Source organism: Mchenga conophoros, linkage group LG15 (assembly GCF_057382185.1).
Source record: "Mchenga conophoros isolate Kocher_MC1m ecotype Shallow Benthic linkage group LG15, M_conophoros_male_GT1.1, whole genome shotgun sequence".
NCBI lineage: Eukaryota > Metazoa > Chordata > Actinopteri > Cichliformes > Cichlidae > Mchenga > Mchenga conophoros.
In genome coordinates this window covers 39516195-39532178 of record NC_140540.1, presented here as the reverse complement: position 1 = coordinate 39532178, position 15984 = coordinate 39516195, and the positions used below count along the sequence as shown (strand labels likewise).

General features: G+C 39.6%; 2 protein-coding genes across 3 annotated transcripts; both read left to right on the top strand.

Moving 5' to 3' along the window:
* The first annotated feature begins 479 nt into the window (after positions 1 to 479).
* Positions 480 to 5301, top strand: zranb2 (zinc finger, RAN-binding domain containing 2). Of its 2 annotated transcripts, XM_085247230.1 has the most exons (10): positions 481 to 643; positions 1257 to 1309; positions 1429 to 1537; positions 2297 to 2379; positions 2473 to 2549; positions 2677 to 2829; positions 2930 to 3093; positions 3465 to 3524; positions 4086 to 4235; positions 4457 to 5301. In XM_085247230.1, exons 1-10 carry the CDS (start codon positions 588 to 590, stop codon positions 4512 to 4514), a joined length of 963 nt encoding a protein of 320 aa, XP_085103356.1. In that variant the 5' UTR covers positions 481 to 587; the 3' UTR covers positions 4515 to 5301. The 2 variants fall into 2 exon arrangements, with proteins under 2 accessions (XP_085103355.1, XP_085103356.1); XM_085247229.1 differs by having other exon boundaries at positions 480 to 643; positions 4086 to 5301.
* A 2453-nt stretch (positions 5302 to 7754) lies between these two features.
* Positions 7755 to 13964, top strand: ptger3 (prostaglandin E receptor 3 (subtype EP3)). Its single transcript, XM_085247780.1, has 2 exons — positions 7755 to 8688; positions 9307 to 13964. The coding sequence occupies exons 1-2, from the start codon at positions 7891 to 7893 to the stop codon at positions 9601 to 9603; spliced, it is 1095 nt and encodes a 364-aa protein (XP_085103906.1). The 5' UTR covers positions 7755 to 7890; the 3' UTR covers positions 9604 to 13964.
* The last annotated feature ends 2020 nt before the right edge of the window (positions 13965 to 15984 follow it).

The following is a 15984-nucleotide window of genomic DNA, read 5'->3' as shown; positions in this document are numbered from 1 at the left end:
AAGGAAACACTCTCTGAACTAAGAACTGGAAAACATTCCTGACTGGAAACAACTACCTCTGCATTGCAATTGCACACACCTGCTGCTATATATTTTTAGTATTTCTTTTAGCACTATTTATATTATTATATTACTATTACTGCTGCTATAGTCTTATGCTGCATTAAAACAAAATACCCCTACCAACCACAACCTGGGACTACCTCAAGTAGACTAGTATACTATTTTCCAGGGAACACTGTTGGAGCACTTTATTTTATTTATTTTTTGTCTATCCTGTTACCTATTTAATATTACCTTATTGTTAGGGCTGTTTTTGTTGTGCATCTGCACTTTATTGTTGTCAATGTCTACGCATGGGACAGTGTGAAACGTAATTTCAATTCCTTTGTATGGCAAGTACATTTGAAGAAATTGACAAATAAAGTTTTCTATTCTATTCTTGGAGGAAGTGGCTTTAAATAAGTACCGGCAGGCGCCTGAAGGTGGCAGTGTAGGGAGGGTGGAGATAGCTTGTGCTGCATGGACACAGTGGTGAACGCAGCGTAGTCTGCCAGCGAGGGTAGGTAGAGCTTAAAGGCGCTAAAATGTCAGGAAAGAGTTTTCGAGTCAGCGACGGGGACTGGATATGTCCGGATAAAAAGTACGTACTCCAACACAGTGAATAAATCACAGTTTTTGGGGCTCTGTGTAGCAATAGACTGGTGCTTAGTGTGCAGCTGTTAACAGCAAGGTTAGCAAGTGTAGGCCTTTTAGCATGTGACTCATGCTAACGTTCAGCAGCTCAATAAAATGGAGCACTTTCACTCACAGTTTCGGCCTAGAACAGAACAGAATGAACACGGTTTCAAGCTTACATGCTGGAGAATATCAATGCAAGGGGGATATTGCGTGCTAGTCTCTCCTGGGCGCAGAAATGCTATTTAGCACGCTAGCCGTGGTTAGCTAACGTGGGTTGGGTTGAGTGTTTGCACTCGCTGCTGTTATGGGTGGTGTTTATGATGTTGTAGAGGCCAAGTGGTCATGAGTGAAGAGTTTTTATCCGGAGTCAGCAGTATCGTGTTTCCAGTGAACTCCGTTAAATGCGTACGGACACAGTTGCTGCATTTGTCGCGGCTCAGGCTTGTGTCTGAGGAAGGAGCACAGGCTAATGGAAAGATGAATAAACTGCACCAGCCTGCAGCATACTCACACATGTCAAAGCGAGTGAGGAACGAGCTCAAGCCTTACCTGCATGTAACATTTTGCTTTTGCAGATGTGGAAATGTGAACTTTGCCAGAAGGACAAGTTGCAACAGATGTGGTAGAGGTGAGTCCCCCTTCTGTCTCTTATTGCTGTTATGTAAAGCTTAAGAATGCAAATAATCTTTATCCTTTGCATAATCATTTAAAATAGGTTGGTTTAATTTACTTTATTTTTTAATGCAGAAAAAACTACAGAAGCGAAGATGATGAAGGCGGGAGGGACGGAGATTGGAAAAACGCTCGCTGAAAAGAGTCGAGGCCTCTTCAGTGCGAATGACTGGCAATGCAAAACGTATGATATCATCACAAAAAACGTCTTGGCACCATATCAGATAGGTGTCTTTGGTATTCGTGTTTTTCACTTGTACATTATAAAGTGCAAGAAATAAAGATTTCATAATTCGTGAGTGAGGCAGGGTCCAAATTACCAATCACTATTATTGCTGAAAATGTGCAAAAAGTTCTGATAAATACCAGGAAAATATTTTTTCTCATTTATATTCGTAACTTGTACCTCCAGCATCGGATAAAAGTTTGGTACTTTTTTTAAAAAATGTTAGAAAAGACTCCGTCTTCTTTGGCACTTTTGCATATATACAAAAATCCCATGTACACTTTCCATAAATCTAAATTATTTAAGAAGAACTTACAATGAGTCCCATGTGGGATATAATAAAAGAGGAGTTTTTGTACAGGAGTCTGTGGTGTAACACATTTGCAAGAAATTTGACACTTGCAATTCGAATATGCAAAGTACCACTCAACATTTTATGGTTTGCATTGTTGCAGACAAATGAGAGCAACCACAGTTTGTAACACTGCAAGCTCCAGTTTACTTGATTGACAAGCTACGGGCAATATGACACAGAAATATGAGATTTTCCACATGTCACACACGAGTTAGAAGTTAACTTGCCTACCTTTGCTGTAAACTAGATGCTGTTTGTGGACACCTTCATCTGGGATATTGTTGTAACAAATAGTGTTGCTGATTTTGGGATATAATAGTACTCTAACCAGCATTTCCCTCCACCTTCTTGTGTGTGTAAAGATGTGGAAATGTGAATTGGGCGAGACGGTCGGAGTGCAACATGTGCAACACCCCCAAATATGCCAAGCTTGAAGAAAGAACAGGTAACTCAATATATTCTGTAAAGATTTTTTTTGTTTGTTACTTTGATCATCAGTTATTGATGGGTTTTTTTTTTTCTTATGTAATGCTTTCAGGTTACGGTGGAGGGTTCAATGAAAGAGAAAATGTGGAATATATCGAACGGGAGGAATCTGACGGTGAATATGATGAGGTAAGTGTCATCTGGTACCCGAAGATTGCTGCTCTGATGTTTGACAAGTGAAAGATTTTGGCTTCAGAGGAAGTCGACATTGGCAGTGTTCAGATTTATAGAGATGTGCTGTTTCTTATTCCACCAGTTTGGTAGGAAAAAGAAAAAATACCGTGGCAAGACCAACAGCACGTCTTCCTCAAAAGAAAGTGAAAAGAAGGAAGTCCCAAAAGAAGAAGAGGAGGAGGAAGATGATGAAGAGGAGGAGGAAGATGGTGACCTGTCCAAATACAAATTGGATGTAAGATTGATGATTGTAAATTAAAAAAAATGCTGGATATTATAAAATGATTTTATTAAAAACAAAAAAGCACAACAACAAAAAAGCACTTCCTTTGCAGGATGATGAGGAGGAAGATGATGATGAAGATGGTGACCTGTCAAAGTACGACCTGATTGCCAGTGACGACGATGATGATAAGCCAGCTAAGAAAAAGGGCAGCCGCTCCGGTTCATCCCGCTCCTCCTCGCGCTCCTCCAGCTCCAGTTCACGGTCTAGGTCCAGGTAAAGGGTACAGGTCAAGGGTAACTCCGGGCAAAATGTCAGTATCGGCTCAATCTTCTTCTGCTTTACTGATCAACATCAATTAAATGTCCTGTTGTGCTCATTTGTTGTCCTCCCTCTTCTAAACCCTTACCTTGTATTCATTCATATGGGATCCGTGTGTCTAGGATATTGTTGTTTTTCCTGTTTTCATTACTTTAATTCCAGCCACCCTGTAGGTATATTGAATACTCGCCGATGCTTTGAGGCAGTTTTAGGTATTTCCTAAGAGTAGCTTGCTGTTAATTGTGCCTGTTTCCACATAACCACCGTGCATAGCTCTGTCCTTCTGTAGAAAATATTGGAAAGGTTTTGTGTTTTTTGTCTTTCAGATCCCGCTCTAGAAGCTCATCCAGTTCCAGATCTGGATCTCGCTCGAGGTCCCGCTCCAGGTGAATGAGGTGACATGCACTCTCTCCCGTTAGGGAGTGTATGTGTGGGGCAGAAAGGTCCACAGCAGTCCTTTTACTTAGCTCTTACTTGGCAGAGATTTTTTTTTTTCCCAAATTATCTGCTGAGAGAGGAAAAAATTGAAAGTCAGGGTGGAAGTTTAATGTAGTAAATCGTTTTCACTCACTTTATGTGGGCTTACATTTCAATTAGGCCTGAGAGTGCAATTAGTATTGAGTTTAAAGCTTACTTTAGCTTGTACGTGTAAATAGAGATCTCGGGTCTTTATCAAGCATCTCTCGAGAGTTACTCCTGCTTTACCCACTCAGTTATTGGGACTATATTAAAAAGAAGCACATTTTTCTTTATTTACATTTAAAGTAATTCCAAGTACACTCAACCAATGAGACATAGCATCTTGAGTGAAATGTTCTCAGTACCAGTGATCCGTAGCAAAGTGCTCCTAACCCCCTCCTTATCAGAGAAGCTTGATAGAGATACCCACATTGGTGAGACCCTGTTGTACCTTACTGACCTCACTGCTTGGTTTATTCCTCATAAAGATCCAGCTCCAGGTCTGGAAAGGGCTCCTCTCCCCGGAAGAGGTCCCGCTCCCCCTCCTCCTCACCTGAGAGGAGACAGAAGCGCAGTCGCTCCAGGTCATCATCTGGAGGGAGAAAACGGAGGCGTTCTAGATCGCGTTCGTCCGAAAGGTTTGGGTTTCTGTGGAATACCACAATGGCACTGATTGTTGTTAGCCATGTGTCGCCTGGCTTATGGGAATTCAGTTTTACAGAAATACGTTCACACTTTTGCCATGTTTATAACGCTTTTTATTTATTCTGACCTTGTACTTGGTTATGCATAAACTGAGTGTTAATGGTAAAGCGTGCTAACCTGTTTGTTCTTCCCATGGTGTTTTGTTTGATTTCAGGCGGCGTGGCAACTCTTCGGGATCGTCCCATTCTGGCTCCAGTTCAAAAAAGAAATAACTTTATTACTGTCTTTAATACAAGAAAAGGAATCCTAGTGGAAGTGCATGTTGTGTTGCCAAAAAACAAAGACAGAAAAACCCAACCCTCCTTTCAGTATACTTTCATTAAAAGTCTTAAACCCCTCCCAGCGAAAGAGAGGCAGCAGCTCCCTTTTTAAAACCATATTCATCCCGATATGTGACGAGTGTTTGTATAGGTTTCCAATAAACATAAATGTTTGGTCCTATATGAAAATTAAATATAGTGTCAAGAGGCTGTATTCCATTTTAAACCCACTTAATATCTTCATGGCAGTACACTTAGTTTCTGAAGAAATCGGAGCAAAATCTGTCCTTTTTTAATTTTGGGGCCCTAAGAGACACCAATGGTTTTTCTAACAACTAAATGGTTTGTTTTTTTAAGTAAGGGTGAATTCTTCAGCACCAATTTAGACTACTTGTGATTTAGGTATGAATTTTGGCCTGTTTGTTTGATTTTGATGATAAATGTCCTGTATTTTGTGTTTTCAAGGTAAGTATTTTACTTTTTGATAATGCTTGTTTTAAGTACGTTCTTGGTTTCTCAGTTTAGGTTTAATTTTTTTTTCTTTTACGTAATTGTGGCATATTTGGACTCCATGCTACTGATTATTTCTTTAAATTTGAAACAAATTAATTCACTTTTTTTTTCCTTTTTGCTCCAGATTAGTGCAGAAAAAGTAACATTTCTGGTAACATGGCAGAACAGTCTTTACTGATTAAAATACCTGAAATGTACTTGTGTAAATAAAATCCTGTCAACATTGCTTCCTGTTAATACTGTGTTTAATATGAAGGTTTTGTTGAGAGGTTGGGGTTGTCAAGTCAAGCTGTCTTAATTCTAAACTTGAGTATTTGAGAAAATGTGTAGAAGTTCGTCAAGAGGGGAAATATACATGTTTTTGAAGTTGGGGTTGTATTTGGTCTGGTTCTGTTTAGTGTCGCCACTTTGCAAAGCTCATCTTAACAGTAAGTGATCTTAACTTTTGTGATCTTCGGCTATGGGCTGAAAGTTTTCATGTTTTCAAATATTAACACCAAATTTCATCCTAATCTACACTACTGTAAATCTAAAAAACAATCTACAATAACTTTTTCTGTACCGTTAATAAGGTCTTTTCACTGAACTGTTCTCAGTGTGGTCAACAGATGGCAGTTTTGACTAAGCTGGTAATCTGTGCGGAAGCAATGACAGTGCTGCTTCATTAAAACTCATTATAGCTCGAAGTTATACCCTTTGGATTAACAATTGCCTTGGAAGTGAAGCTGTTTGCCACTGTCATGGTCTGTGTTGATAAATTCCAGATTTATCCAAGGGTGCAGGAGCGGGAAAATAAACCCACTGGTCTAGTTAACATTTATTGGCTTGACAGATTATATTAAATGCAAAAAACAACCGGAAAGAGGAATTTGGGCCACATAGTCAACTTTCCTCGCACAATTATTAAAGTACATTTAATTTCAAATTTTGCGAGATTCATACTAAAGAACCAAACACGAACTATAACACGATAGTTCAAAGTAAATGGCTGAAGAAATGCAATATAAATAATAGGGTGCTGACTACACAGAAAGCTCAGGTTTTAAAATCTTATGTTCAAAAAGGAAGTGAGAGGGATATGGAGGGTGAGGGTAAAAGTGGTCCCAGTGGTAACTGGAGCACTCTGCAGTGACTCCCAAGCTAGGCAAGTGGCTCCAGCAGATCACAGGAACAACATCTGAGATCTCGGTCCAGAAGAGCGCAGTCCTGGGAACAGCAAAGATACTGCGCAGGATCCTCAAGCTCCCAGGCCTCTGGTAGAGGAGCTTGAAGGATAGACAGCCCACAGAGGTGAGAGAGGAAGCTGGGAGCTCAAGAGTTAAAAAATCCAAATAAAACTGTAAAATTTGAATTGTGACTATGCTGAAATTATATGCAATAGGCTGTTTATGTCACAATAAAATGGCTTTTTAAAATAAATTAACAAGTAAGATAAAATTGCTTAGTCTATTTTGAAATACAGTTTAGCAAAGTGTGAAGTCTCTTAGTATATAGGCACATGATGGTGACAGTGCAGAGTTGATATCAATTGTTTTGATGGGGGAATAGATTATTCTACTGATAGAATATCTACTATCAAATGTGTTGCCATTGTAACAGAGAACTCTTTACAATGTAACAGTTACATTGTAAAGAGTTCTTTGTGGAAGATTTTCACCTCTGGGGTGAAAAAATCCATATGTAAGTTAATAACAACATTTTGACTTACTAATTCCTCGTCACAAGAGTTTTGTATGCAACTGTCTTTATGTACATTATAATCAAACCAGTCCTTTCAGGTTACTTAAAATATCTTTATAGAACGATGTTATCTTTATTGCATTATTGATGCCCTTTTGGCCAGATCACTTGGAGAAAAAAAGACATGTTTAATGCCACAAACACTTTTTTATCCAGATAAATAAAGGGCATATAAAAGTCAACTTGCCAAAAACTGATTGCAGCTTCTTGTGACGTTATTTCTGCCTGAAAATGATTTGATATCATTCATGGGAGATAGGTTTGACTGATTGCAGTCCAACAACTCATTTACAACAGTTCAAATACCGGCAATCATTTGTTGGAAAATGCAGGAAACCACTTTTTGGCAGAGGATCACAACACTGGTATTTAAAATGCTGTAAATAACTTTCTGGCATACAATATGGCAAACATGGCTATCGGACATAGAAGCTCCAATCAGTTTTTGGCAAAGTGACTTGTATTTATCGAGGTAAAAGTTTTCATTGTCATTAAATATATTTTTCAAGAGAGTCTGGCCAACCTGGAAACAGAAAAAGGCAACAAACATAACTTGTGTCTGAAAAGATATTTTAATTGGCTAAAAAGGACCGGATGGATTATAATGTGGGTACATTGTTATAACGTCATAAAGATACTTGCAAGATAGTTAATTTCTTTATCTTTGTTATAACCCCCTGTAAATCATTTCGCCTGAAGCCTGTTTACCAATACAAGCATGTTAGACACAAAAGAAAACCGCACAGAAACATCGATCGCTTTTTGGCAGAACACCGGAGGGTCGATGTCTGGTCCCTACTTACCGGTGCCCTTATTCCAGACACATAAGGACAGTGGTTATTACAGCACAGTGAGAATATGGGCTTCCTCCGGACCCGAAGTAGTCCCGCCTCCAGCGTTTAAAGGACACCTCGCGCTTTACGCATCGCATTCAGTTGGAGCACTTTGGACTGCAAGATGATGCCAGACCGATACGCACAGGGTAACAGCTGTATATAAGTGTACACTTTTAGAAACAATAACTGGATTCAGCTTTGATTCTCTAGAGGGCTTGCACACCACCAGTGAAGAAGATATGCTGGACGCCAACGTCTCCAAGACACTGCGCCAAATCAATTGCACAAACAATTCCAGTTGTGGATATGCATCAGTTGGATTTCCTATAACTATGATGATCACCGGAATGGTGGGAAACTCGCTAGCTCTTATCCTGGTGTGCATCTCCTACAGAAAGAAGGAAAATAAAAGGAAAAGGTCCTTCTTGCTTTGCATTGGATCTCTGGCGCTGACAGACCTGTTTGGGCAGCTTTTGACAAGTCCAATTGTGATTTCAGTTTACCAATCTGGTAGGAATTTGAGTGACATCGACCAATCTGGCAAGTTATGCGCCTTTTTTGGCGTGTGCATGACAACTTTTGGCCTGTGCGCTCTCTTCATGGCGAGTGCCATGGCGATCGAAAGGGCCTTGGCTATAACTAACCCGCACTGGTACTCGAATCACATGAAGACAAGTGTGACAAAGCAGATTTTAGCTGTTATATGGGGTCTTGTTTTGCTGTTTGCTCTGCTGCCCGTAGCAGGGGTCGGGGAATACACGCAGCAGTGGCCGGGCACCTGGTGCTTCATCAGCATGGTGGATGCCAAAGTCCCAGGAAATGGATTCTTCTCCACCACTTTTGCCATACTCGGGATCTCGGCTCTACTTATAACACTTTTCTGCAATGTGGTGACGATCCGGGGCGTAGTTACCCGGTGTAAAACAAAACCAGGCACTTCTCAGTCTTCAAAGCAGTGGGAACGGCTCACCACGGAGACCGTCATCCAGTTGTTAGGGATTATGTGCGTCCTGCTTATATGCTGGTCTCCTCTGCTGGTATGTTTTTCACGTGCGTCTGCAGGATATATATTTTCTTACAGTGTACTTGCGTAGGCATATTTTATAACAATGTGCTGTCATAGTTTCATATAGTTATGTCCCTTAAAGTAATGTTAAAAATAAACACTGATTGGTTTTAATGTGTTTGTGTCAGTACTTGTCACAAACAGCTTTGAATCTTTATCCATCTTCTCCTCACATAAATGATGTCATGCACGTTTTCTCTGAAAGGCTGCTGCCTTTTGCCATTAAGAGGTAATCCACTTAGGGGTCCTGTTTAGAGATCTGCATAGTGCGCAATGAGATCATGCATTGTCAGTCACATATTTAACAGTCCCAGTGAGATATTAATAGAAGGCACAGCTCTGTGATAGCAGAGACCAATCGTGAAAATTAGTTTTTGCTCATTCCCCGACAGGACTGTTGTTAGAGTGTGTTTCTGTTATATGATTTAGTGAACGTAACATAGGCTTCTGTACACAAAATCAGAAACTATTTTCTAACCAGTGATTGTTTTTTCAGTAAATTAAAGCTTTTGTCACTTAATGGCATGCTTTCTCCTCATTCTCTTAGTGTGAAAAAAAATAAAGTTCTGCCCAAACATCTTCCCCTCAGGTGCTGATGCTGAGGATGCTCTCCACCCAGGTCTTGTCCGATCAGTGTAATTCAAAGGAAGCATCAAACCACACCTCCAATCAGGATTTCCATCTAGATTGTAACTTCTTTCTGACGGCGATACGCTTGGCCTCCCTCAACCAGATCCTGGACCCGTGGGTCTATCTGCTCCTCAGGGAGATCCTCCTGCGCAAGTTCTGCATCATGGCTAATGCTGTCTCCAACTGCTCTTCAGAGGATCAGAAAGAGACGCAGACAGCTCTTAACAAACAGAACCAAGAAACAAAACCTTCATAATGCCCTCCTCTAAAATGAATCCAGCCTTGCACAGTAATTCCTATCTTGTGACTCTGAAGCCAGGAGAGCTTTCTATCAGGATAATGAAACAGGCAAAAGAGTGGGAATGGATTTCTGCCCATGAAAGGATATTGTGCAGCAGGAGCAAGTGTAGCCTCTGTTGCACTGATAATGAAATGAAAAATATCTTCTGAGCATTCGTTTTGCATAAAACACATTCCATTCAAAGCCACCTAACCAGCATGCGGACGCATGACCGTGTCATCTCATGCAACATCTGCTGTGCAGTTACCAGGAACTCTATTGTCACCCGTTTTCTGTTTTTTAAAACAAACTCAATATTTCAGTATTGGGGCATTCAAACTGACTCACACGGAAGTGCTGAATCTCATGCTCACTGCTTTCTGTAACTTGAAGCCATAAGCTAACTAAAAGACAAATGTTTCTTGTGAATGTCTGTGAGTGAAGGTACTGTAACTTGCTTAAATTAGGTTGTGCATATCTTTAGCATCTCTTACATGAAATGTAACCACTTGATTTAAAACTCAAAGGAGCAACTAAAGGAAAATTCCAAACTGGAGGCAGTTGTAAATAACATTATTTATTAGTCTCTATGATATTTGCTGTTTCTGTGCTGAATGCCAATAATGCTACCTGCCTGGCATCTGTTGTATAGACTATACTTTGTAAAGTTTATTGTATAGTTAAGCTGTACATGGTGTTCCTAGGGGAACAGCTGGGACTACGAAAATGTGAAGTTTTAAAGTTTTCTTCTCCTGTATATGAAATGCACACGGAGACAGTTTGTAATTGTCGGCAACCATCCTTTTAAAATATGTTGAAGGCAAGTCATATGAAACGAATGCCCACATCTGGAGGCATTTCACTGGATTAAAGGGTTTTAATGATCTGCGAGAACACAAGGTGTAACGACGAATGTGCCTAATTTCACCAGCCAAACCTGTTTGGACAAAAAAGAAAAGATTAGTATAGATTTTAACCAGTTACATCAATGAAAGTATAGACTGGTGATCATAATCAAGAACAGTGGTGCAATGAACACAGTCAATGTCAAAATGTCCAAAGCACCACAAAGTCTAACAAGCTCATAAACAGTTTATTTGAAGCTGCTTGTACAACAGGCTGCCATCAGTCGATAATGATGTGAGTCGTCACATTAATGCACCTTTGCTGCTACTTGTGAAATTTTGCGTTAGGCACATGATTTCGACATGTTTTTAGTCTTGTGATATATGCCTTTCATTCACTGGTGGTTTTCTGGGATATTGTGGACAGCCCCATTTGTATTCCACTATTGTTTCTTAGTACCCGCTATATTTTGTCATTACAGCCTCAATCCTGCCCCTAAATAGGTATGAATTATTAATTCCTTTTAATGTGTATAGTGCAGTTTTCCCCTAAGGTCTCAGATAAAGTCAGTGTCATTTCTAACGAGGTGGTTTGCTTCTAGTGCCACCAGAATAAATGTTGATGCTGCTGTTAGAAAACCACGGGCATGGCGCTGCAATTATCTTACGCCACCATATTTATGTTATTTTCTGTACTTGTTTTTGTACATATTGTTAATGTTTGACAGCCTCGGGGGCTGACTCATTTGCTGTCATGGTAACCTTCAGGTTACGGGGCAAATTCTTGTCACAACTCTGCCTTCTCAGCATATCAGCCAACAAGATTAGGCTGATGTCCTCTCATCTCTGCCATGTCTGGTTTTGCCTTTGCCTTTCAGCTGTGAGAATGCACACGGGCTCTGTGGTAATGATCCGATCGGAAATTGTTGTCTGCAAAAAGCCATGTGAAAAATGAGCTTTTTCTCTTTGCTCGTATCTGTTCATCTGAGACAGAGTTTATCTTGTGTTGGTTGTGAAGGCTGAGTGCCTTACACTCAAAGGATTAACCTCGTTTGTTGTGTGAAAAAGGTGTTACAGGAAACAAAACCTCTTTCAGGAGAGTGTTACACGGAGAGTTGGTGGCTACATTTGGCTGAATTTCACACTAAGTGTTATTACACAGACACAAGCAGGTTTTATTTTAACGAAGACTTCACAAACTGAGGAAATATTAGTCGCAACAACTGCCCTCATTATGCCTTAGTTGATATTCATTTGAAACACTCATCGCTGTGGTTTCATTCATGCACTCATACAGTGAATGCAGCTATTTACAAGTTGCTCTGGAATAAACTGACTCATTTAGCTACTACTTAAATCTACATCTTGTAATTGTGCCAGGCTTCTATCCAGGACGCTTCAGGCTCTACATGCAAAATAATCACACAAAGGAAAATAGTGTAGAGCTGACAGGCTGCACATGCTGTCAAGAATTTATCAGGGTATTAAATTCGCAACCCCACAACATAAAACAAAATGGAATAATAATAATTTATTTAAACACAATTTTCTCCTGACCTAATGGGCCCAGTAAAAGTCTAAGCAATATTTACAAGGAGTGCTCTCTGGCTTTCTGGATGGTAGCTGTGTCCTATGAAGTATGAATGTTCATTAGTTTCCAGGATGGTACAAAGTAATATGAGGTCTCCAAGATCTAATATTTGATGCCAACAACAGCAAATGTTTGGATTTATAAAGAGGTGTGCACATTAAGACGAACCCACTACCAATGCTATTAAAACCAGGGATTAAGGACTATTGAATTTAGTTTTAATCATTTACTTAAACTGCATTCATCTGTGTCAGCACCTTTTTGAGCACACGGTGTAACCGCAACTAGCATCAAAGGGAAGCTATGGTTACGCGGTGACTTAAAAAAAGAAAAAGAGAAACCTGCAGAACACAGCGATGCCTGCAACTCCACTTAGCTCCACTTAGTTGATAAAGCTTGGAAGTGATTTACTGATTGCCACTCGAGCTTTATGTCTATGTCTGTGATTTCCAGATAAGAAGAGGCTGTCTCTAAAATCGTTTGCTTGATCAACATTTTGCACTTAAACTTGCTTGGAATTGCAATATTTCCTTGGAAATCAGGATAGTGGATCACTTTTTATCATTGTGGTAATCATTTTCTTTCCCCTCCTTTCTGAAACAAATATAAATCTCCTCGATAATCACGTTTAGTCATCCTGTAAAAGTCAACTGGGTTTTTTATTTTTCCATGTTTGTGACTTGGATAAGACTTTCTTGATTTTCTTGTTTTTGTTTGTATGAAGAAATGGCAGATTTCATGTAAAGATGTAAAGAGCAGGTCACTGCTGACGTAAATTACTTACTGTTAAAAGGGAAGAAACAAGAGGTACGTGAGGAAAATATTCCTCGAGTCTTTTAAACCAAGCACACAGTGGTGTTGTGTGTGTGCACAGTTCAATAGAAAGAGGTCAGGCCCACCAGCCAGGTTTCTCTAAGGAATGTAAATAAATACCCGATGTCCGTTAAAGGTACACGTCCTCATATTTTTCTCCCATGCTGCTGCTTTTGAATGTTATATGAGAACTCTGTGCGCTCTCACTGAAGTTTCACTAAATTCTTACAAACTCTGGGACCCGATTCTCAGACGAGGGCTATCTGCAAACCTTCACACAGCGACGTCGGCAGTGCTCTTGTGACTTTCATCCTGGGGTCAGGTGGGGAATGCTGTGACCTCTACAGCTTTGTGCTTTTGTTGTTTTTTTCTATCAAAGATTAAAGTTATGTAACAATATGTACTTGATTTGTATCAGTTCAGCTTTTAATGCACTTTCAAATCATTCTGTTTCACTGCTTCTGGCTGAATATAATTGTGTTATTAACATTATTTTTTTGGCTGTCTAATAAGCATATTTTGATTTTAAATAATAAGTCATTCATTGTCACACCAATTAAAGCAGCCTGTGAAATGTGAAGTGGTAATAAACTGCAATTAGTCTGAGCCAAACACAACTTTTTTTTTAAACTGAGGAACTGGGCATTCTGGTACCCACTGGAAAAAAATTTTCATGTGCTGCCAATTTGAGTCTGACAGCGGATCTTTGCTGCGTTTACTTTCACCCTTTATCACACATGAACTGTGCTTTGAATTTTAGAATTTCACCCCTTGTGTATGAAATCAATCAAGAAACAATGAAACTGTTAACATTCTTTACATGAAAAAAACAAAAGACATGAACTATTTTAAATGTCACACGTGGACTCGTAACTATTTTACATTTACATATATTTTACTCGGCTTGCTGAGATTTTGTTGGAGTTATGAGAACGATGATTTGAGAGTAAGATGATTGTTGCTTGACGGTGAATGTTTTGGACATTGTAAATCTTTTCAACGCTGTTAACAACTCTAAAGCATGTGTATGCTTCTTGCGCTTCTCGAACTTGTGCAATGTGTTTCCAATGGACCAATAAAAAGAACAATGCTGCACTAAACAATGTACTGATCAATCATTGCATAAAAGGGTTTTAATTCACATGTTTGCATCGTTTGAGGTACATGAAAAGTGTTTACCCTCCTTCCTGACTTCTTAGTGTTTTGCATATTTTTCCCTTACAAATTTCAGTTCGTCAGACAAACAAAAATAACCCAAGTAAATACAAAATGCAATTTTTAAGTGATAATTTCATTTAATAAGGGGGTTTGGATGGATGGATGGATGGATGGATTATAGCTCTAGCTTCAGTAACTTAGACTGCTTGTAATGAGGTTATGAGAGGACACTGTCTAGGCTACAATTAGTAAAACACATCACAAGTCTGATCTGTAGCACTTGGGTTGTTTCAAGGTGTAAAAATAACCCAAAGGCCAAGTTGTCAAGAGGTGCACAGAAAAAGAGCCTGGAGTTTCCGTTCGATATGCCTGCCATAAATATAAGCTACGAGACCTTTTCATCACCTCACATTGACATTAGTGGCGTCTGGGACTATTTTAGAGGTTGAAATTCAATCAGTCATGAATTAAATAAATCAATCTGATATGCATGGTGTATACTTCTTTTATTGCTGAGTAAGAAGACTTACTGCATTTAATGAATTCTTGTGGTCTTAGCCACCCATTATTCATCTCTGATTTTTATGAGGGAGACACATAAAAGATAACACTTGTGCCACACTGGTGTGTGATATGAATTTTATACACACACTGCTCAAAAAACCCAAAGGAAAACATTTTAGTCAGAGTATAGCATGAAGTCAGTCAGACTTGTGGAATATTGATCTGCTCGGTTAAGTATTAGAGGAGAGTTGTTAATCAGTGCTTTGGTGTTATAATAACAGGTGTACTAGAGAGGGCAACAATGAGACAACCACCGAAACAGGAAGGGTGTTACAGGTGGACTTTTTTTCCCACCTCATCTTTTCTGACGATTCTTTCACCAGTTTTGAACTGGTCAGTGTCATTACTGGTAGCAACTCTTCTAGGATGGTGCATCAATATGTGACATTGTCAGACGGTTTGCAGTGTCTCCCACACAGTCTCAAGATCGTGAAGGAGATTCCAGGAGACAGGTAGTTATTACAGGAGAGCTAGACAGGCTCTCAGAAGGTCCTTAAGGTGTGAAACAGCTGTGTACTGCCTTTTGTTCCTGGAGATATTTAACTGAGAGCCATGCTGGGCTCAGACTCTGCTGACCGTCTGTCCCGCGGTCATGCAGGGACTTCATCAAGCTTGGTTGTCTGTTCTTTGTGTGTTTGATTAAAGAATGTTAGCTACCGCTCACCGCTCGTCTGCAGGCTTTATTTAAATGGAAAACTTCCACAACAGGCAAAAAAAAGCTTTTTGCTAAAAAAAAGATTCAGAGCAGAAGTTTTTTGCACTGCATTTTAAAATGAAAACATATTGCATTTATTTACAATTAAAGACACAGAGCAGAAAGTGTGTTACTGTTTTACATCCACAGACACACAAGAAAAGAAGCAGGCAACATGAGGTCAAGTTATGGCAATTTTATTTGTGCATTTCAGTTTTTAAAAAACAAACAAACGTCCCAAGAAGAAGGATGGGGTGAAAGAAAGGTGGAGAGAGGGGGAAGAAACTATTGATGCTGCTGGGTCAGTTCTTTCTCAGCAGTCTGCTCCAGAATCCCCTCCTGTCCTCGGCTTGCTTTTCTTTTTCTTTTGCCTTCAGTTCGTTTAAGGTCTTGTTGAGCTGCTCCTCGGCATCTTTAAATTTTTCTTTCAGCTGCTGTTTGGCCAGTTTCCCTTTGTGTTTGAGGAGCTCTTTAGCTTCCTTTTTGTGCTTTCGCATTTCTTTCAGTGCGTCTTTGCAGTCTTTCTTGGTCACCGTCATTTCTTTCTTCAATACCTTCACCTCAATTTTCTCTTCTGCAAGTTCTTCTTGCACTTTCATCAGTTCCTTCTTCATGTTTTCAGTGTGACTCTTTGTATCTTCCATTTCTTTCTTTGCTTCCTCTATTTTCATTTTCTCTTCCTCCAACACTTT

Coding starts and splice junctions, on each gene's coding strand:
- zranb2 (XM_085247229.1), top strand. CDS start 588: ATGTCAGGAAAGAGTTTTCGAGTCAGCGACGGGGACTGGATATGTCCG. Junction 2,830..2,929: donor TGTCCAAATACAAATTGGAT/GTAAGATTGATG, acceptor CTTCCTTTGCAG/GATGATGAGGAGGAAGATGA. Junction 3,094..3,464: donor AGTTCACGGTCTAGGTCCAG/GTAAAGGGTACA, acceptor TTTGTCTTTCAG/ATCCCGCTCTAGAAGCTCAT.
- ptger3 (XM_085247780.1), top strand. CDS start 7,891: ATGCTGGACGCCAACGTCTCCAAGACACTGCGCCAAATCAATTGCACA. Junction 8,689..9,306: donor TATGCTGGTCTCCTCTGCTG/GTATGTTTTTCA, acceptor TCTTCCCCTCAG/GTGCTGATGCTGAGGATGCT.